Source organism: Typopeltis vanoorti, chromosome 16, assembly GCF_054136105.1.
Source record: "Typopeltis vanoorti isolate ZY-2024b chromosome 16, IOZ_Tvanoo_1.0, whole genome shotgun sequence".
NCBI classification, from domain to species: Eukaryota; Metazoa; Arthropoda; class Arachnida; order Uropygi; family Thelyphonidae; genus Typopeltis; species Typopeltis vanoorti.
In genome coordinates this window covers 103996071-104019542 of record NC_143564.1, presented here as the reverse complement: position 1 = coordinate 104019542, position 23472 = coordinate 103996071, and the positions used below count along the sequence as shown (strand labels likewise).

Genomic DNA, 23472 nt, shown 5'->3' with positions numbered 1-23472 from the left:
CACCCATTCTTGAATTTTGTCTTGAACCAACTTTTCCACTACTTTTACCACTACTCCTGAGATGGTGATTGGTCTGTAATTAAATACTGCAGTTTTAGAGCCACCCTTATGCAAAGGAACTACTTTGCCTAACTTCAACAATTTCCCATATACGAATATACGATGATACACTCCAGTATGGGCAAAAAGTAGAAGTTTATCTTTAGCTGAGCATATAGAAGTAGATATCTTGTTGATAAGGTGAAAGAACACTTTCATAGGCTGACAATATCTTCTGGAAAATCTTGCTTAAGGAAATTAAGTGTTTCATCTAAACGAAAATTGTGAATAAGGACACAATATCTAGGCTAAAAAAGGAGATCAGCAATTTAGAAAGGTGCTTTGTAATATGGAGAGCCAACACAGTTCACCATAGGATGTAATGGAATGTTCACTTTATGGACTTTTGGTAGTCCATATAAATAACAAGGATGCCCATGGAAGTACTTGAGTTTCTCCTTAGTTTTCTCATCCCAGTTAGAAACATTTCTTTAAGTAAGCAAACAGACAAGTAAGTCAAGTTTGCGCCTGCAAGTATTGCAAGTCTAGCTGGCCCCACACGTAGTGCAAGTCAAGGCAATTTGTGGTAAAGGTGGATAAGCTCTGATCACTATTTTTAATATTTATCCTTAATGCAAAGCACATCTCCTGGAGGAGAAGTACGATGCTATGTATGAAAGGCAAGGGGCCACTACCCAGACTGGTTTCGACCTTTATTGAGGTCTCATCAGTGGAAGCCAGGCTAGAAATACCAACATTTTAGTAATACAGAGCTTATAAATATTTTACCAGAACAAGTTACCATAAGGTGTTTTAACCTTATTCAATAAAAATCTCAGGATGAGAGATAGATGTAGAAAGTATTTTACCTTGGGTATAATAAATGTTAAAGATACCAAGCTATTTTAAACCTAGTTTTACTCCATTTCCCAAGTAAGCAAACAGACAAGTCAAGTTTGCGCCTGCAAGTATTGCAAGTCTAGCTGACTCCAGGAGATGTGCTTTGCATTAAGGGTAAATATTAAGAATAGTGATCAGAGCTTATCCACTTTTACCACGAGTTGCCTTGACTTGCACTGTGTGTGGGGTCAGCTAGACTTGCAATATTTGCAGGTGCAAACTTGACTTACTTGTCTGTTTGCTTACTTGGTAAATGGAGTAAAACCAGGTTTAAAATAGCTTGTTCTGTAGTATTCATTTCAATCTTTAACAACTAATGCTTTCCCTTTAGAATGTATTAGAACAATTGCCAACTGCTATACAAAAAATATACTCCTTACTCTCTTGATCACACATACACTTATTATGGCTTCTAGGGATATGATCCCTTGTTCTAAGTATCCTCTGTATCTTATGAAAAATCTCTTTCACATTAATCTGATAAAACCCCTTCACACAATTTATGTCTGTTATATCATCCATCGTCATTATTATTATTAACATTTGATCTCCATGGAGTCGGAGACTCATCATGGGAGGTACACACTATTGCAAACAATGCTCATCCAGCATTGTGTGTAATAGTGTGTACCTCCCATGAACTTTAAACTGTTGCAATGTGTCTACATTCACAACACTCACATAATGCATTTCACTCACAAACCACTTTTTCCAGCGAAGGCCTCTTGTTCTACACCCCTCTCCCATTCTATGAAAAATCTTTGTTGACCTAATAACAACTGCTGACTAACTTATGTCTCAATCATATCTCCTCTTCATGAGGCCTTGCAATTTACATTCTCTCAATTTGTCCTCGTACTCCCCATTCCAAAGACCACTGACCACCTTTGTGAATCTTCTCTGGACCTTTTCTAACATATCTTCATCACCATGTAAACCCTGTGACCAAATCTGTGCACAGTAATCCATATGAGGCCTGATCAAGGCCTTATATAATGGCATCATAACCATCATAACCTTGACATATTTCTACATGTCAAGGTCTTCCACATTATTGCTATTATCCGATGTGACGTCTTCGCAACTTGTGCAATGTGGCCCTGAATTTCACGTCCTTGTCCACCATCACTCATAGATCTCTCATCTCCTCTACTTCCTTGAAAGTTTCCCCACCTAGTGTATACTTTGCATCTCATCATTGCTTACCAAATCTCAAAACTACACTTTGCAACACTGAACTGATAGTTCCACTTACCTGCCCATTCATGCAATCTATTAAAGTCTTCTTGTGAGGCCATAATATCCACTTGACTCTGCATTGCTCTCCCCCAGTTTTGCATCATCTGCAAACAGCTGCATATCACTAGTTAAGCCCATACAAATTGAACAACAATGGCCCCCAAAACTGCAGCACACCATTAGTAACCTTTCTCTTTCAGGATACTGCATTTGCATATATAACTTTCTGATACCTATCCAACAGCCAGTCACTGATCCAACTCAGAAGTCTCTTATCCAATCCTGTCTGTTTCAATTTATTTAAGAACTTGTCATGTGGTAGTCTATCAAAAGCCTTTGCAAAATCTAAGTACACCACTGTATATGCATCTCCCCTATCCAGAGTATTTGTTGCCTTGTTATAGTACATAAGTAAGGTAGTGGTACATGATCTCCCCTTAACAAACCCATCTTAATATCTACAATTCTCTGCAAATGAAGATTCTTTCATTTATTATCATAGTTCACATCCTAGAGATCAAATATTTACTATTATCATCATCAGTTTCCTGATATGTACCCTCTAGGGGCATACAGCATACTAGGAGTATTGCGACATTAATATTGTTAACATTAGTATTAACAATATTAATATTATTATGATATTAATTACTAAAGAGTGATATTTTGTTAGACTATGAGTTATCAGCAAATTAGAAACAGACTGAAGGAATGGAAGCATAAATGAAAGAAACGTAAATTGAATGAAAGCTAGTGAGACTGAGGGAATGGAAGAATGCAAGAATGCAAAAATGAAGAAATGAAAGTAAATGATGTGGAAGCAGAAGGAAGTAGGAATGAGGAAACGAAAAACAGTTCAGCATGTTCAACTGTGCTCAGATTTGGTCACCTAGGTTTCTTCTTGATGGGGAGGAGGTGGAGAGGATCCAGAGGTGAGTGACCAAGATGATAGCAGGTCTGTGGAATGAACCGTATGAGAACAGGTTGAGGATTTGTGGGTTGCAAAAATTGGTTGATAGGCGGAGGAGGGGAGATATGATTGAGACATTCAAATTACTGAAGGGTTTCTATAAAATTAATTCAGAAGATATTTTTGAGAACAGGGCTGGTTGTGGGAGGACTAGGGGACATCCATGGAAACAGGGCAAAAGTGTGGTTAGTAAAGGTGTTAGAGCTGGGTTCTTTACTTTTAGAGTAGTGAATGAGTGGAATGCGCTCCCTGAGTCTGTGGTGGATGCTGTGATAGTGAATGAGTTTAAGGCGAGGTATGATAGATACTGTATGAATGTCAAATAGTTGTGATGAATATGATTTGGGGCCTCCCTCGATGAGTCCAGTGACTCCCTGGAGTTGCCCGTAATAATAGTAATAGTAATAATAATATAGTGAGAAAGTTTGTCAGTGTGTGTTGCCGAGGTATGACAATGATGAGTTGAGGCAGAGCCAGAATCATGAATGGTATGCTGGCAGGGGAGTGCAGTTTATGGATGTGTGACAAATTGCATTTGAATGGCTTTGGAGTGAGTGAAGTGGAGAGGCTGTTGCTAGATGGAAGTGGTGTGTGTGTGGGGGGGGGGGACAAGAGAGGTGAAGTGAAAGATTAGGAGATTGGAATGGAAGAGACAGAAGTGCTCAGCAATGGAAGTAGTAATAGTGTGAAGAGCAAACAAAGTAGTAGTGAATGTATGTATGGAAATCATCAGCATACTAATGATTGGATCAGGATGTGTGTGTATGGGGGGGGGGGGGAGTTGCAACTGTGGGTATGTATAAAGGATGATAAAGGTGATTGGACAAGGGCAGGTGTTTTGGAAAAATCACAACCAACAAGTGGCTTGGGTAAGACTGGTTATAGCCCAGAAGTGAACTGTTGTTTATTTACAAATGCCAGGAGTATCAGAAATGAGATTAAATTGTTTCACTGATTGAGTTTATTCATCTAAAAATTATTGGAATAAGTGAAACATGGTTGAATGAAGATATCCTGATAAGAAATGGAAGGGTACGGTGTTTTTTTCAAGGATAGAAAGGAGAAGAAGGGAGTGGGGGGAGAGCTGCTGATGATTGCAGGGAATAATATCCACATAAAGACATAAGAGGGAAATGGTGGCAACGGTTTTCACTCAATATGGTGTATGGTCAAGGTTGACAGAAAGATATTTAATTGCTTGTTACAATAGATCAGACAATGTGGAGGGAGGTGATGATGAAATGTATAAGTAACTTGGGTTAGTGAACAAGGGAAGAGTGATTATTATTGGCGATTTTAATTATGGTAGTATAGATTGGAATGAAGAGATAACATTTGGGAAAAGAAAAATGAATTTCTCAAGTTCTTGAGAGACAACTGTCTTAAGGTATGTAAGGGAAGGCACGTGAGGATCGAGATCTCATCATTTATCAGAAGATGTAATTTAGTAGGATATCGCACTTTCCTCCAGTTGGTGAGAGTGATCATGAAGTGGTCATTTGGGTTGTGGCTAACCATATGAAGACTTCTGTGAGGAAAGGATATGTGTGGAAGTGAAAGGCTGGTGATTATGGCAGACTTGGGACACAGATCTATGGCACTGAATGAGGAGTTGAGTGGAAAGGAAATAAATGCTGCTTAGATACTGAACAAAGAAATACTTAACTGCATCAATGTGTAAATATATTCTGAAGGTCAAAAAAGCTGAATACAGTAGGTGTGAAATGGATGAATGAGGTGATTAAGCATGAAATCTGGAAGCCTCTTTGGAGGTAGCACAATTTGGATAATGGTAATAATCAATTGCATAAAGAGGAGGCCAGGAGAGTGACTCAGTTGGCATGAACAGCAGAAGTGCAGTACTGGTAGAAATTAGCAAATCAGACGGAGAAAAACAATTGAGTTTTTTGGATATTAATGGATGAAAGTGGAAGATTGGTATCTGCTACACAGGGCATAGTTGAGGTAGGCAGCAAGCAGTTCATCAGTGTTTCATCAGAAGCTTGAGAATGAAATGAAAGAAGACTTACTGATGAGTGAGTAAGAGATATATGAAGAGTTAAGCTAGATGTCAATAAGACAATAGGACTTGATAATATATCAGCATATGTCATAAGGGAATGTTCCAAGGAGTTATCAGCCTTGATGTTCTTAACAAGTGTCTTGCAATAGCACAAGTCCCAGTGGAGTGGAAGGAAGGTAAAATTGTTCATCTTCAGAATGGTTATTATAAGGCTACAATTTATAGGCTGATCTACCTATCTAGAGTTCTAATTAAGGTATTGGTGAGGGATGGGATACAAAAGTGAAGTGATATTCTTTCTACTTGTCAGCACAGGTTGATTAATGAGAGGTTGTATTTCTTCACCTTGCTTGTGTACTATAACAAGGGGATGAATGTATTGGACAAGGGAGATGCATATATAGTGGTATACTTAAATTTTGCAAAGCTGTTTGATTGATTACCACACCACAAGTTGGTAACTAAACTTTATTTGTAAAGCAAAGAGCAAAGTTTGATATCTCCAATTTCAATATCAGGTTTATTTACTGCCACTGTTTTCATATTATGTAGATAATGAATAAGAATGGAGATAGTGTACATCCTTGTCTTACGCTTGATTTTGCATCAAACCATCTTTCTGCCTTCAACTAAAATATAAACTATGTATTGCTCTGTATATGTTTCCATTTACCCATGTACAAGACAAACCCTACTTTTTCGAACCCAAAAGTAAGAAATCAACATTTTAAACATAAAACAGAACAAATTTGATATTTTTTTAAATATTCAAAGTATATTTAGTAATTAGATAATATTTTTAAGATACATACTATGAAATTATGCATCACTCTCAGTTCCGGGCATATCATTTTCTTCATTGTTTTTTATTTTTGGACATTTTTATGGGCTAATGCTCAAAATATTGTTAATGCATTAACTTATTCTGCCAACGAGTTGCAGACGTATGAATGCTTTCAGAGCTCTGATTGGTTTATTCAGAATCAGCCATTAATGATGTCAATTGATAGAGTTAACAAAAACTAGTGATTGGTGGAAGCCTGTTTGCGGAGACAAGGTTCCAGCAGTTTCGCCACGCCAACCGCAGGTCTCTGAACCGGTTACCCCCCCACGTATAAGACGATCCCCAATTTTTGGTCTAAAAATTTTAGAAAAAATTATCATCTTATACACAGAAAAATAAAGTAATCGTAATATTTTGAAAACTTTTTCTCTGGGCACCTTGTCATATATGCCCTTTCCAGATCTGCAAAACTTACAGATCCTTGCTATATTCACATGAGTTCTCAGCTATTTGTTGTAAACTGAAAATCTGATCTTTAATTTCTCTTTGCCTCTTAGTAGAGAAATTCCTCTGTAATTCTTGCATTGTTTTATTTCCCTTTTTTATAGATAGGAATTATGAGAGCTTTGCTCCATTCATCTGGAATTCAACAATCTGAATAATGAATATAGCCACTGCAAAACTTTTATACCTTCACTGGGAGGTTGCTGAACATGGAATTCTCTGTCAAGAAAGGATTTATGTTGAATTATAAAGCTGATAATTATGACTGACTTAGGAGGCATCTTGGAGCAGTGATGGCTTCAGATGCTAGTGCATGTGAAGTGGTCAGGGATTGTTTGAGAGAAATAGCATCAGACTGCATACCCAGTTATTAGGGTAAACCATGTAAGGAGCTAAGTGGATGAGCAGCAATATATAAAGCAGGAGCTGCAGAAAAAGAGAACATTGTGGAGGGAATATAAAGAAAGTGATCAGCATATGCATGAGCAGTACAGAATGTAGACAAGAAGGATCACTTAGTATGGTAAGGAAGGCTAAGTAAAATTGTGAGAAAATTAGCTAAGAAAGCCCAAGTAAATTCAAATTTTTTTTGCAGTGCTGTAATTAAGAGAAAGGATGACTTTAATCAGTGCCAAATATGTCAGGTGACAGAAGCAGAAGAAATAGAGTAGCTGAGTGATCACTTTGCAAAGGTGTATCATCCAGATGGAGATTTTGCAGTTGCTGCTGTGACAGAGATTAAACTGATGTCAGAATTGAGGTAGATGAACAGAAAGTGCTTGTATTGAATACAATGTGAATACAGCAGCAAGACTGGATGGCATGTTGGTCCATGTGCTATACAAATTTGCAAGAGAATTGGCAGTACTTCTGACAAAGTTGCTCATTCTCTCAGTTCTGGCAAAATTTCAAAGAAACGGAAAGAGGGTAAGATTGTTCCATTACAGACCAATTAATATCTCAGGAGTGGTGGTTAAAGGATTAGAAAAGTTGATTAAAGGTTAAAATTCAGCAATTGGCAGATAGGAATATGATACTCTGTGAGGCAGCATATCTTTGTAGCCTTAGTAATTTATTCACATTTTATAATAAAGTGACAGCAGAATTGGATAACTTTGGATAAAGGAAACGGTCACATTATGATGATGCTGGACTTTGCAAAGACATGTACCAGGATTTCGCATGTAAAACTATTGCCGAGTTTAAGTGTCAGGCATATTATTTACTAGCAGTTCAGTTTCTTTTTTTTTTTATCAAAACAAGCCCATATGGTCTGCAGACTAGAGACAAGTTCATTTTTGTCTCTTGGGGCAACTTCTTGAAGACATTTCTTTATAATTTCCCACAAATTCTCAATGGGGGCTTAAATCTGGTGAGTTTTCTGCCCAAGAAATTACAGACCTGCATTTCTTTGAGCCATCTAGTAGTGTCTTGGAAGTGTGATAAGAAGCTGAGTCTTGCTAAAAAAAAAGGAAATCACCATCATATAAATCTTCTAATGCCAGTAACATAAAGTGCTGAAGAATTTCTTGGGAACTTTGGAATTGACTCTTTTGTACACACCCTACTTCGACCCTCTACAGTCATACAAGCCCATAACATGACAGAGGCTGAAAATTTCACCAAACATTTCATGCATTCTTTATCAAATGCTTCTTGCTTAAGATGCCAAATTCATATCCCTTGATGACCATGGAACACACAAAACATACCTTAATTGCTAGAAAGTACCTTTTTCCAGTCCTCTTGACCCCACAACAGTATTTGCTTACACTATCGCACTCTAGCTGCCTTTTGCTTAGAATTCATAAGCAGCTTCATCTTAGGCTCACATGATTTAAAACCCAATTTTGAAGTCATCTCAACATCTTAGATTTAGATACATTCACACCTAGTTCTTTCCATCTCCTGTGAAAATACCTTGCACTTCAGAAGCAGTTTTTCTTCACAATATTCTTCAATCTCCTCTCATCTCTCGATGTAGTTATTACCTTTCGACTGTTATTGCAGCGATTATTTTGAAAACTCCAGTTAGTAGAATACTGTCTCAATACTTTACTCATGCTTGCTTGAACATTTCAATTCCTTTGCTATAAACTGCTGAGTTTGGCCTTTTTTGTATAGAGACCATACAAAACTTATTAGCTTCCAATATGTCACTTGTTTGGCCCATATTTAGCAAATGATTAACTGAAATCCACAGGCAAATGATTCCTCACATAAGTCATTCCCACAGCCACTGAAATGTACGTTCTCCTCAAAACCAATCCGAAAAGTTTGGAATATTCTAATATTTTGAACCACATTAAAAATTATTCTAATTGTGTGAATGTTTTCAAATAAGTTTTCTTATAATTTATATTACATTTTTATTTGTTTACATAGTTTATGCATTTACATAACCTAAATCTACAAAGTATGTAGATTTAGGTTATGCTAATTCATAATTCATCATAATTATTTTCTATGCAATAAATTAGAATTGCAAATCATTTAACACATTTTCTTTGACTATTCTAATGTTTTGATTCGTAGGTGTGTATAAACTGCAATACCCCGCCCCCATCCTCCCTATATCCCACAACACATGTTACAGTTACAACATGTAGTGTTGCCATGTAATCACTTTTCCACTTGCTAACCTCTAGGTTGCCTGGACTCGGTCACCTACATCCTTCATGAACTTTCTAGTTTCTCTGACTATGCACTTTTGAACTCTCACTGAACAATACTTTCTCAAGCTCCTTAATCCCAAATCCATCCACCATATGTAAATCTTTCTTTCCATCAAACACATCCCATACATCCACAAACTCCATGCCATTCCTCCTGTGTACCAACTCATTTGGATCATAGCTTTCTGTCTCAGTTTGCCTCTATCATACCATAACAATAGACACACAACTTGTGTAAGTATTGTATATAATAATGCATAGAGATAAGGAATACAATTACTTTCATGTAGTAGGCATCCTCTGCCTTCGTAGCCTAAATGCCTTCCAGACTACATGCACACTTTTGCTGGTACTATTCTTTCAATTTCCTGTTCTTTCTCCATATAACCATATCTTATCTTGGGGAAAACATTCTTTTTAACTTAATCAATACCAATAATTTTAATTAAGTTACATCAGCAAATCTTGAAATATGATTTTCTTCTAGGTATTTGACATCTTTCTGGGAAACAAATTGATTTTATGGTCATATGATTTTTCACATTTTAAAAAAAGAATGAAGAGGGCTATCCCTGAAAGTTGCAAAAGGAAGTATCAAACAAGAGGGTGAGGAGTGGCTTCTTTACATGGAGAGTTGTTGAATCATGGAATGCATTGCATGATAAGGTGGTGAGAGCACGAATGGTGAATAAGTTTCAAGAATGGTATAATAGACTTTGTTGTCTAGGATAGGATGGGTCTCCACAGTGAGACTTCCACTATGTGGAGGTCCTGAATGATAATTTGTTTTTGTACTGACATTACAAAAATGATATTGAAACATTACAAAAAAATAGCTACATATTTCTCGGTTGCAACATTTAGTTTGTTTTTTTAATTTACTTGTTAATTTTTAAGTATGCTAACTTGTAACATCTGTGCACTTTTATGTACATGTGTACATTGTTTCATATGCTTAGTATATTCATATCTTGCCCACCCATCAAAATTTTGAGAACAGTAATTATATATTTTTTATGATTTCATAAAAAAAAAAAGCATGAAAAATCTATAGTATATTAGTGCTATGGGTGGGCTAAGGATAATTATATATATTAATCTTGTGATAATTGACAGCCTTGGGCCAGCTATCAGTGGTGGTAAAGGATGGATATTTTCTGCCAGCTGATCTTCAAGAAGTTAGTTACAGTGAAGTGAACATTGCTTACTTTCTAGAATGAAAAGGTGTTAGAAGTTTTATTTGATATTTTATTTACATTCAGAAACATTGTTCTAGAAACCAAACATGGAACTTTTTTCAAGTCACTTCAGGCTTTCAATAAGTGAAACATGTGGTCTCAGACTGGGGAATGAAATTTGTCTCTCACTTGAAACATTCAGACATTCATGTCCACAGCAGAATTCGAATCATCTGGAGTTAACTGATTAGAGTATTTAATGTTTTTTAACTACTCTCATCAGTTAGTTGTTTATTTCCTATTAATTTTATCTTAAAGGTTAGTAACCTATAGCACGTAGTACCATGAGCAGGCTAAGATAATCTGGAAACCATGCTGTACAGGCCAAACATGGCAGTTTAACCAGAAACATTGAAATCCTTAATCATTAGCTTTATGAATTTAGGGGTGCTTTATTGCTGTATAACAAGCAATGCAATCATTAATATGCTTTGTAGTGATTGGCATCATCATTATAATTATTGTATTGCATAGTGGCTTTATAGACTTAATTTTAAATTCGTTATTCTTTTCATATTTGGATTTTAGTACTCAAGCCAACAGCTTCCTGGTTGGCCATGTTTGCTGCCTTTTCTGCTGGTGGTGGTAAGTGAGGCACACTTCTATATTTAACAATGTTTCTGTATAACTTTCATCTGTGTAATCTTTCTTTCTGTGCTTTTCTTTTAACCTGGTTTGCTGAATTCAGCTTTTATAATAAATTTTAAAACAATCACTCGTAACTTGAATGTCTAAATAAACATCAGAAAGCAGTAATTATTTAAGGGAATATTAATTGCGCTTAGATTTTTTTTTCTCCCAAAGAGTGCATGTGGTATTCTAAAATAATTCATTTAATTTTAAATTTGTATTTAACATTCCTGCTTTGCTGCTAATGATTATATGCATTAACAAAGTTTTGTGCCTGATCTTATTGATAGATATTTAATATATTTACTTATTTGAATCTAAGATAAACTAAAACATTTTTTGTACTAATAGACACAATTAAATGTATACTGTGAATATCTTTGGGAAACTTGGAGAATGTCTGGATCCAGCATAAATATGAACATTTTGATTAAAGGAAAAAAAAAGTTTTATTACTTACACAGAAAATCTTTTCAGATTTTTTTATAATATTCTTCATAATTGTGAGTTTTTTTTTAATCAGTTAATTGTTTATTTACAGTTATGTCAAGAAAAGATCAAATTGCTTCATTATTATAGTTATGTTAACTTTACAATCAGTTGCCCTAGTATTTCATTACCAATATGTCATTCCACATGAAAGGCATTCCTGGTAATGGAGATCACTCCCCCCTCCCCTTTTGTCCACCAGGTTAATCCTGATCAGGCATGTTGTATTGAGTTGAGAATATTTTTCTCACTTGATAATCAGGTGTCTGTAATATAATATAACTATAATATACAAGAAATTTTCTTGTTTTAATCCTACACCAAAGCGTGAAGTATTTTCATGGTTAGGCTACTTGTAGATAGAAGCTGTTGACTTTGCATCAATAACCTTGTGTACTATAATGTACACAAGGTATTTCGAGAGAAATGGGAAACAAAGGTAAAGATGCAGTATTAAATCATGACTGCATAAACTTAACTGTTATTAATAAATTAGTTAAATTTAATTAGCAAAATAAAATTTTATAACAATTCATTAATGTGTAGGCTATGCTCCTATAAAGCTATCATATTGTTGCTTCGCTATTAATGCATGAATTGTTATACCAGTAAACAGTGGCATGTTTAGGTATTTCCCACTCCTAGGCCTGCAGAAAGTCCCCCCCCCACCATATTTAATGAACATGTTGATTTACATGCATAACCTATTTATATCATAAATTCGTAATATAAATATAATTACAAAAATGAGAGCCCGGAAATTTCCACTGCTGCTCTAGGCCCGGGCCTATACCTAAATACACCACTGCCTGTAAATAAATATGAATTTCTTTTTCACATTATCTTTTCATATTTGATGTCTAGTGTTAGTAATATGTATAGCATGTACAATATTTTTTATTACATAAGACAATATTGATATAGGTACTCAGACAGACAATTTATCTTGTACATAGATGACATAAACTTACAGTATCAATAAATTCAGTACAGTACTGTTAATGTATTTTCTCTTCCTTACGATTTTCTCAATAACATTTTCTTTTCTCTAGCTTACTTTATTGTAAGAATACAGTATATAATACATGATATGTGTTAATCAACTGTTTATGTTATCGCTAAGACTTCTGGTTAACAGTAGACTATTAATAGTCAAGTTTTTGGGAAGTGAAAAGTTAGGTGGATTTTCAATTGCGGGAGTGGGTTGGCACCCCTAATCCTTCACATTGTTCAAGGGTCAACTGCATTCCATTTAGTAGCAAAATGGTATATCACCATATTTCTAAACTGGATCAGATAGTTGTAGAAAATTTTTCACTTTGTTAATCAAATAAATTATGAAAGACAAGATATTAATTTATTATAATGTAAGTTAAATAACTGCTTTCATCTTTTTGTTCATTCATTCAGGTGCCATCTCCCATCCAGAGGTTAGTGGCTGTAGTTTTCCACAGAGAACCCTGGACAGGCAAACACCATTCAGATCTTTAGATTCACAAAATAGGAAAACATCTCTAAAGATCTGAATGGTATTGTTGCCTGTTTGGGGTTCTCTGTCACTTCATATATAATCTTGGTTAGCCTCTCCTCTTCACCTACAGTTTCCCTGTGATCACACTGGTCAGTCCTCTTAGATTATGCCCTATTTTCCTCTTCCCAATTTCATTCAGTATTCTTTCTTGGTTTACTCATTCAATAGTTTTTGATTTTTTTTTTGTCAGTTACATAATCTATAACATTCACCGTTAAAAAATATTAATTTTTACTATTAAACTTGAATGGTGTAAAGACTCTTCACAGGCGGTCTTGCTCAACCAGAAACATACAAATGCAATTTTAAACTTATTCAGACTCTTAGCATCCAAAAGACACTCTGGCAATGTGTTCCATTCACCCACCAATTTCCATGTAAAAAAATTTAGTACTACTTTTTGCTCACCATTCTTTTACAACTTTCATTGGTGGCTTCTCGTTCTTTCTCATTTACTCTATATGCATAATCTCTTCTACATTAATCATGTAAACTTCGCTCACCAACTTATACATCTTTATCATATCATTGCTTTTTGCCTATCCCCTAAACTCAACTGTTTACATTTGCTCAGCCTCTCCCAATAACTAGTATTCCAAAGTCCTGTTCCCAATATTTCTTCGCTTTAGCTATACTTCTCTGTATAATTTAGTTCCCTCATCACACTAAAAATAAGGTGACAAGATATTTGTGCATGGGAGCCTGTGTGGTGTGATCAAGGCTTTGTACAGAGGTACAACCAACCTTCTTATTTCTACTAGTTGGTGTTTTTATTATAGTAGTAGTGTACTGTATATTTTTTTACAACTCTTGCAATGGGCATTTGAACTTAACATCTTGATGTCCATCAATCCTGGAGCACAATTCCAACAGTATTCATGGAGATCAAGGTGTTAGGATCATATCCTAAAAGTGTTCTATGTAGCTAGAGAGTACAAAAAACACTTTAAGGCGCAATAAGGAAATGCATTGCTGCTTGAAATTCCCCTCTAGAAAACAAACACGGTATTATCCTTGCTCTGAAGGAGTGGGCCAGTTTGCCTCAAGAAATCCTGAATTGCTTAGTGTTAAGCATGGTATAACTTTATGCAAGCTGCATTGCACTTAAGAGTGGACATATACCATACTGAAATGTCTCTCCACATAGTTTTCTGTAAGCTGTACATTAGTTTGTAACTTTTGCCAAAAATATATTGCAATTTAATTTGTACGAAATCTATAACACATTTTTTTGTAATTTGTAATATAATTTATTAGTATACTGGCAATAAATTTATATCTATATTTGGCTGTAGTCATGAAAATTGAAAATTTTTTCATATACAGCTTAAAATGTAGTTTATCCTTAGCTTTTGTAGTAGTATATCCTTAGTATTATCCTTAGTAGTATACTTACATATACTTACTGTGCGTGTGTATATGTATACTTACTATATTGTGTGTGTGTGTATATATATATATATACTGTATATATATGTATTCATGGGCATTGACTCGGTTACTGTGATACATTTAAAAAATATTTAATGACTAACAAACCGAGAATAAGTTAGAAAACTTTAATGATACAACTAGTTTCGGCTTATTATGGCCTTCATCAGGTATCTTTGTAGGTAGAAGAAACAATAATAAAAGACTGAAGATATTAAGAAAACTGAGATGCACAGGTTAATTGTATTAGATAATTAAAAATAAAAAATGTTGCATTAAAATTCTAAATGTTCTATTTACGTGCCATTGTTTATTGTATGCGTGGTAGTACTCTCTCCAGAACGCCACTATTGAACAACAGCAGTATGGCTCTCAGGGATGTTATAGCTCAAATTACTGTTCAAATGCTCAGGATTAAGGACAATCTCCCTGGATTCCACTATCTTTCTTTCAAATTCATCCTTGCAGTGGAAAATGTTTTCAGATCTATCCCAGGAAACTGAGTGACCTTGAAAATTATCATGAGGATTGTTAGAGAAGAGAACATGGCTGGATAAGGCACTAGCATTTGATCTTTTATAGGAGATGTCTCTTTGGAACTCCTCCATGCGAAGTTCAACAGATTTATTAGTTTGACCATAATAAGGAACATTACAGTCACACCATAGTTTATATACGCCAGGATATTTTAGATTATGATGCTTAGGTTTAGGATGGCTTATAAGAGATCTGATTTTTGGAAGACTGGTGAAAAACGTCCTGATGTTGTACTTTTGAAGGACTTTTGCCAATTTTTGGGAGACCGAACTGATGTATGGGATTGAGATGTTACCTTTAAAATTGGTAGTTTCTGTATTGTGGTGCCTAGGAGGATCTATAAGAAATTTCTTAATTGTTCTTTTATGATATCCATTTTGTTCAAAAATATGTGTGAGGTGATTAATTTCTTTTTGAAGCTCATCTGGATCGTTTAAAATAGAGCGAGCTCTGTGTCCCAAAGTGGAAATAGTTCCGAGTTTCTGTGGTGGAAAATGATGAGAAAGACTGTGAAGATATCTATTAGCATGGGTTGGTTTTCTGTACATATAGATTCTAAATTTTCCAGAGCAGCGTGAGAGTTTTATATCCAGGAAAGGAAGGGAGTTATCATGTTCTAGTTCTGCCATGAATTTTATATTTGGATGCTGGTTATTTAGATGAAGAAAATTCATGAGAGAGTTTTCACCATGACTCTATATAATAAAAACGTCATCTACAGAACGTTTCCAAACTTTTGGTTTGAATGAAGAGGAAGATATAGCTCTTGTTTCAAAGTCTTCTAGGAATATATTCGCCAGAATGGGGGATAAAGGGTTCCCCATTGCCAATCCCTGGTTCTGTTTATAGATTGTATCTTGATATCAAAAGTAGCCAGATTGAACGCAATGCTTTAATAAAGCAAACATTTTTTTGGATAATTTATCCTTTAATAATATTAATACTTCTTCAGTTGGTACATTTGTGAATAATGAAATAATATCTAAACTGGCTATAATATCATCCTCGTTGATGGATAAATCTTTAATACTAGAAACAAAATCTAAGGTGTTGTTGATGAACGATGAAGACTTATTAGAAAAAGACTTGAGATAGTTTGTAGGTTGGAGAGTCAATACCCTCGACAATAGGGCAAAGAGGAGTGTTTTCCTTATGTATTTTTGGAACTCCATAGATACGTGGTATAAGTGGATGAAGGGAGCGTAGAGAGAGAGATGTACATCACGAGGAAGCTCACTAGTATTTTGTAGGAAGTTGTTAATACGGTTTTGTAGTTCCCATGTTGGATCATCCTATAATATGGAATATGTGTCACTTTTAAGTAGTAGAAGCATCTTATTATGATATTCTTCAGTATCGAGGATAACTGTGGCATTACCTTTATCCACCAGTAAAATTGTTATATTTCTGTTCTTTTTTAGATTTCTAATAGCTTGTCGTTCAGCTGAAGAAATGTTATCTTGTGGAGGTTTTGCATTGTTAATGATAAAAATAGTTTCCATATGGAGAAGTTTAGCCAAATGATTAGGCAGAAGTGAAGTAGCATCTTCCATTTTAGTAAGAAGAGATTCTTTTGGAATAAACCTTGGTGAAGGAATGAAATTAAGGCCTTTGCTAAGAATATCTTTTTCAGCATCTGTGAGAATATGGGAGGATTTGTTTATTACTACCTTGTCTGGATTGATGCAGACAAGGTAGTAATAAACAAATTCTTTTGTAATATCAGATGCATTTTGTACTCTCTTAAGATTTTCAAATTTCCTGATAAAAGTAATTTTATTATTATTATTCTGTGTCTGAGTTGCTATTGTTTCACTATCAGAAATACTCATAACTATTATTATCCAGAAACTGTTCAAGTTTTTCAATTAAAGATCTTTTTTTGTTGAACAAAAAGGCCAGGCTACTTTTTGTATTAGAAATTCTTTCACTGAGTAGGTCTAACTTGTCTTTACGATATATTCTCTTTGCACATATTGTATTAATATTTTCCCTAAATGAGATGAAATTCACAACGTTTTAGAAATACTAACCTGTTGACTCTCAGTCCTATTCTCTTCAACATTTTTCTAAAGTTTCTTTTTATATTATTCAGCGATGCCTCGTCATGTAGGCTATGAATGTATTTTATTTTTTATTTTTAATTATCTAATACAATTAACCTGTGCTGCTCAGTTTTCTTAATATCTTCAGTCTTTTATTATTGTTTCTTCTACCTACAAAGATACCTGATGAAGGCCATAAGCCGAAACTAGTTGTATCATTAAAGTTTTCTAACTTATTCTCGGTTTGTTAGTCATTAAATATTTAAAAAAAAAAATATATATATATATATATATATATATGTTAAAGATGCCAAGCTATTTTAAACCTGGTTTTACTCCATTTCCCAAGTAAGCAAACAGACAAATAAGTCAAGTTTGCACCTGCACATAGTGCAAGTCTAAGTGACCTGCAAATGCAAGTCTAGGCAACTCGTGGTAAAGGTGGAATAAGCTCTGATCACTAATCTTAATATTTACCCTTAATGCAAAGCCCATCTCCTTGAGGAGATGTATGATGCTATGCATTAAAGGCAAGGGGCCACTACCCAGACTGGTTTCGACCTTTATTGAGGTCTCATCAGTAGGAGCCAGGCTTAGAAATACCAAGGTTAAGTAATAGAGAACTTATAAGTATTTTACCAAAACAAGTTACCATAAGGTGCTTTGACCTTATTAAATAAAAATCTCAGGATGAGAGACAGATGTAGAAAGTTTTTTACCTTGGGTATAATATATGTTAAAAATACCAAGCTATTTTAAACCTGGATTTACTCCATTTCCCAAGTAAGCAAACAGACAAATAAGTCAAGTTTGTGCCTGCACGTAGTGCAAGTCTAGGCAACTCGTGGTATAGGTGGAATAAGCTCTGATCACTATTCTTAATATTCCACCTTTACTACGAGTTGCCTAGACTTGCACTACGTAAAGGTGGAATATTAAGAATAGTGATCAGAGCTTATTCCACCTGTACCACGAGTTGCCTGGACTTGCACCACTTTGCGGGTCACTTAGACTTGCACTACGTGCACGTGCAAACTTGACTTATTTGTCTGTTTGCTTACTTGGGAAATGGAGTAAATCCAGGTTTAAAATAGCTTGGCATCTTTAATATATATATATATATATATATATATATATATATACTGTGTATACTTAGGATACACGGTAGTAAATCATAAGTATACTTAAGTAGTATACTTATGATTTTGCAAAGGCTTTTAATAGATTACCACATAAGTTGATTGTCAAAATTAGAGCAGATGGGGTTGGATATTAGATTAATGCATTGGATTGGAGATTGGATATCAGTAAGTTGTAGGGAAGCAATAACCTAAAAGAGGAAAGTCACTAGTGGGTGCCTCAGATCTGTTTTAGGATATTTGTTGTTTAACTTGTATGTTAATGATATTGGGGAAGATTTCTTAATTATATTATTGCTACATGATACCTTTAAGGAGATTTGAATGGGGATATTCAATTGTTTGCAGATGATGCAAATTTGAGAAGACCCATGAGGAGTTGATCAGATGTTGTGGCTTTACAAGAAGAATTGAATAGACTGAGTTAATGGGCATAGGAGTGGGGATTGCAAATGTAAGGTTCTAAAATTTAGAAAGCAAAGATGAGACGTACAGTTTATGCTTGGTGGGGATATATTGTTGGAAGTGGAGGAAATAATAAATGTTGGGATGATGATGGATAAGGAGAGCACTCATTGCCAAAACTGTGACAACACAACGAATTTCAACAAAGATTCAGAGGACACTGACTAATAGAAGTATGGAGATTCTGGCTCTAATGTTTAAGGTCTTATTAGGCCACATATGGACCACTGTGCACAGATTTAGTCGCCTGGTTTTCAAAGTGATGAAAGTATTGGAAGGATCCAAAAGCAATTGACCAAAGTAGTTTCTGGAATTTTGAGTATTATTATGGGTATCTCCATGGAGGAAGTAGATTCATTGTGGGAGACCCAAACTATCAAAACACTCTATCATATCTCTTCTTGAATTCATTTATAGATGAAGAACTCACAACTGGGTCAGGCAATGCATTCCACTCATTCACCACCCTCCAAGTAAAAAATCTAGTTCTCACACCCTTGTTAACCACACTTTTCCTTAATTTCCAGGGATGACCTCTTGTTCTGCCATCACTATCACACAGCTGAAATATTTCCCCTGCATCAATCTTATAAAAAACCTTTTAGTAATTTAAAGGTTCTATCATATCCCCCCTCTTCTCCACTTATCAACTAACCTCTGCAATCCACAAGATATGTGGATTGCAGAGATCTATCAATGTATTGAGCATTTTTTACATCACTGACAAACTTAGTCACTCTCCTCTGAACCCTCTCCACAACTTCCTCATCTCCAAGGAATCCAGGTCACCAGACTTGAGCACAGTAATCCAAATGTGAAAGTATCAATGCCTTATAAAGGGGAATAATAATCTCTTTATCTCTGGATGTTAGTGTGTTCTTCAATAACCAAGTAATCCTATGTGCAATCTTGGACACCTCAGCAATGTGCCCTATCCACCAACACACCCAAGTCCCTAGCCTCATCAATCTCTTGGAGTACCATTCCATCAATGTGGTAAACAGCTGGTAATATTTTAATCCCAAACTGCATAACTTTACGCTTTTCCACATTGAACTGACATCCATTACCTTTTGCCCATTTTGGCAGCATATTTAAATCATCCTGCAAATTCTCAACATCAACTTGATTTTTTATAGCGCTACCCAACTTTGCATCATCAACAAACAACTGAATATCTCCCTTCAAGACATTTCCTATATCATTTATGTACAAATTAAACAATAATGGCCCTAGCACAGAGCCCTGAGGCACACCACTGGTCACCTGCCTCATCCTAGACTCTGCTCCTCCATACACTACTTTCTGGTATCTCTCCATGAGTCATTCTCTTATCCACATCACCAGTTCAGTATCCATACCCATCTGCTCTAATTTGTGCAACAGTATTCCATGGGTATCCTGTCAAAAGCCTTAGCAAAATCCAGAAGTATCACTGTGTAGCCATTCCCATTGTCCAACTCGGATGTCATTCTATTGTAAAAAGTTAATAAATTGCTAAGGCAGATCAACCTTTAACCAAACCATGTTGGCCCCCTATAGAGTATCATATTCTGATCCAACCATTCTTGAATTCTGTCCTTAACCGGCTTTTCTAATACTTTTACCACCACTCCCGAGATGGTGATTGGTTTGTAATTAACTACCGAGTCTTAGAGCCACCTTTATGCAAAGGAACCACTTTGCCTTCCTTCCACTCCCTAGGGACCATACCAGAGTTCAAACTTAAGTTAAATAACCAAGTAAGAGGCATTGACAATTCCTTTGCACATTCACACAACACCCAAGCTGATATTCCATTTAAACCTACAGCAGTGTTTGCATTTGAAGAAAGGTTGAGAAGATACAATTTACAGAGGCTGGTATTGTCCCATCTTGAGGGATGATATGATAGAGATATAAAAGTTTTGTAAGGTTGTTATAGGATTAACATTGAAGAGGTTTTTCATGGTGCAAGATGCGGTGAGGGGATTAGAAGAAGAGTTCATCCTGAAAGCTATATCAGGAAAGTGTGCGCAAGGGAGTAAAAAGCAGCTTCCTTGCATGGAGAGTTGTGAATGATTGGAATGCATTGCTGGAGAGTCTGGTGTCTGCAGAGAATATGATGTATTTAAGGCACTATGATTAGCTGTGTGTATGACAAAGGGACCTGCAATGAGAACTCCATGGTGGGGGGGGGGGGTCTTGGGATGATAACAATCTTTGTAGCTCATCTTTTTCTTATAGTAAGATCATGAGCATATCCAGTTCTTAATTTTTTATTTGTATTCCACATTTGTTCTTGTTCCATTTTGTTCATTTCTTTTATCATATCACCTATCATTGAATTAAACAAGGTGGGACTTCATGAATCACATGGTCTAATTCATTGGGTCATTTGAATTTCTTCAGTTTCTCCTTGTTCTGTATTTATTATAGAACTTTTATCTATCCATATACAGTCATACCTCAGTTAACGTAACCTCTGTAACGAAGCCTCGATACAATGAATTCTGCAATTTCAAGCCCCAGTTTATGTAAGAATGTTAAAATTTTAAGGTCAGCACCCGGCAATCATCCGATTGGCGAATGACAGTAGCTCGTCATATACTCCCAAGCTGTGGGGTGTCTGTTTTAAGTTTCACACGTCATCCGCATAATTTAGTCATTGCTTACACTTCATAGGGTGTGTTTCATTGTGGTTCATTGCAATAAATAATGTATGTTCTGTGATAGCATTATTGTAGATTTTGCAAATATTAATATTTAGTTAAAATGTCAGAATCAAGGAAAAGAAAAGCAATTTCTTTAGAAACTAAATTACATAGCATACGTGTTGAAAGGGGCGAAAGAAAATCCAATGTAGCATATTCTTTAGGATTAGCGCAGTCAACTTTACCAACCATACTTAGTCAATCAGAAAAAATAACAGTCTGCTCAGAATTGTACAGATGTTACAAAATTAACTCGCTTAAGGAGTCCAATTTTAGAAAAAATGGAGAAAATGTTGAGTTTGGTGATAGGTATGTCACAACATCATATGCCTTTAGCTCAAAGGATGATTCAAGAAAAAGCATTATTTTTGTTTAATCACCTGAAATCTAAACAAACTGAAGAAATTGTGGAAAATTTTATGGCTTCTTGTGGTTGGTTTGAGAAATTTAAAAAAATGGGCCAGAATTCATAGTGTAAAATTATCAGGAGAAACTGTGAATAAGTTTCCAGAAAAACTAAAGGAAATAATTGAACGTGAAAATTTTTCACCAAATTTGGTGTTGAGTGGAAATGGCTACCATCAAAAAGCTTCATTTCTATTGAAGAAAAATCAGCAGCTTGGTTCAAAGCAGCCAAAGACTGTTTAACGTTACCCTTTGGATCAAATGTCTCTGGCGATTTTAAATTAAAATTGTTATTAGTTTACCATTTGGAAAATCCGAGGGAGTTAAAAACGAATTTACCTGTAACATGGAAAGCTAATAGAAACACGTGGATTACCAAGGAGTTATTTATTGATTGGTTTGTTGACCATTTTTGTCCAGAAGTGAAATAGTATTGACAAAGAAATAATTTTGAAGAAAAAGCTCTTTTGTTGTTGGACAACACTCCAGGACATCCTACTGATCTTAATAGTACATTAGACACATGCATTCCTGTCAAAGTTGTCTTTCTTCCAGCAAACACAACTTCCCTGATTCAACCGACGGATCATGGAGTAAGAGCAACATTTAAAGCTTATTATCTGCATGGTACATTAAGCAATTTAATTGAACTAGAAGATAAAGAGCAAATGTCAATGAAAACTTTTTGGAAAAACTACACCATTGAAGACTCAATTGAAAACATTAATAACTGTTGGAAAGAAATCACTCAGAAATGCTTAAATGGAGTTTGGCACAAATTATGGCCAGAAGTTGTACTAGAAGAAAATAACATTCAAGAGATTAGAAATTAAGTTATCCAGATGGCTCAATCAATAGGTTTCGAAAATGTCAACGAAGAGAATGCAAGATATTTATTAAATGCAGAAGATGGTTTTTTTTCAGTGGAAGATTTAGAAAAACTTGTTAGCAACAGCCAAAGAAAATGAAGACGAAATTAAAGAAGTTCCTACCCGAAAAGTGTTAGCAACCAAAGATTTAAAAAGGCGCTTGAATGACATTGAAAATGTTTTAAATTTTTTCAGTGAAAATGATCCTGATTTAGGATCATTTTCAATGTGTTATTGTTAAGGGATCAATGTTAAATGCAATAAATTCATATAGGCAATTGTTAAAAGAAAGAGAAAAAATGCATAAACAATCAATTTTAGATTCGTATTTTAAAATGTTGCGATTTTCTCTTTGTTAGGTATGTAATATTGACTTTATATTGGCTTTATTTAATAAAGCTTTTCTTTTTTCAAAAAAAAAAGTCTTTCATTTTCTTTACGTACGAATGTATCCCTATTATGGCCTTAGTATTTTTACCTCTGAGAACGAAGTTTCGCTTGAAGTAATTTCGTGGAACAACTGTGTATATATATATATATATATATATATATGACAGAATGATCATTGACTCGGTTAACATACATAGTTTTATGAAAAAAAAATTGAATGACTAGAACCGAGATTTAATTTAAAAGGTTTTAATATAAACACACTACTAGTTTCGGCCTGTAACAGCCTTCTTCAGGTGACATTATAAAAGAAAAAACACTAAACATTGAGGGTTAAAACACTATGAACAACATAGACAGTCTTTATACATAATTAGCATTAAAACGTTGTAGTTGTATTTGAAGCTGTTCTTTCATTTGTTGCATTGTTGGGAGAGTGCGTGCTTGCTGCATCACGTGAACGCCAATACATGATT

The 23472-nt window shown here is 35.1% G+C and overlaps 1 protein-coding gene across 3 annotated transcripts in view; it reads left to right on the top strand.

Moving 5' to 3' along the window:
* LOC150098232 (solute carrier family 12 member 2-like) overlaps positions 1 to 23472 on the top strand; it is a 571711-nt gene that overhangs the window by 372202 nt on the left and 176037 nt on the right. Inside the window, exon 19 of one of the 3 annotated variants that reach the window (XM_090406233.1) lies at positions 10901 to 10957. The exons of the other annotated variants lie outside the window; for them this stretch is intronic. Coding sequence (XP_090262359.1) covers positions 10901 to 10957 — 57 coding nt within the window. The remainder of the gene's footprint in view (positions 1 to 10900; positions 10958 to 23472) is intronic. 3 annotated transcript variants of the gene reach the window in all.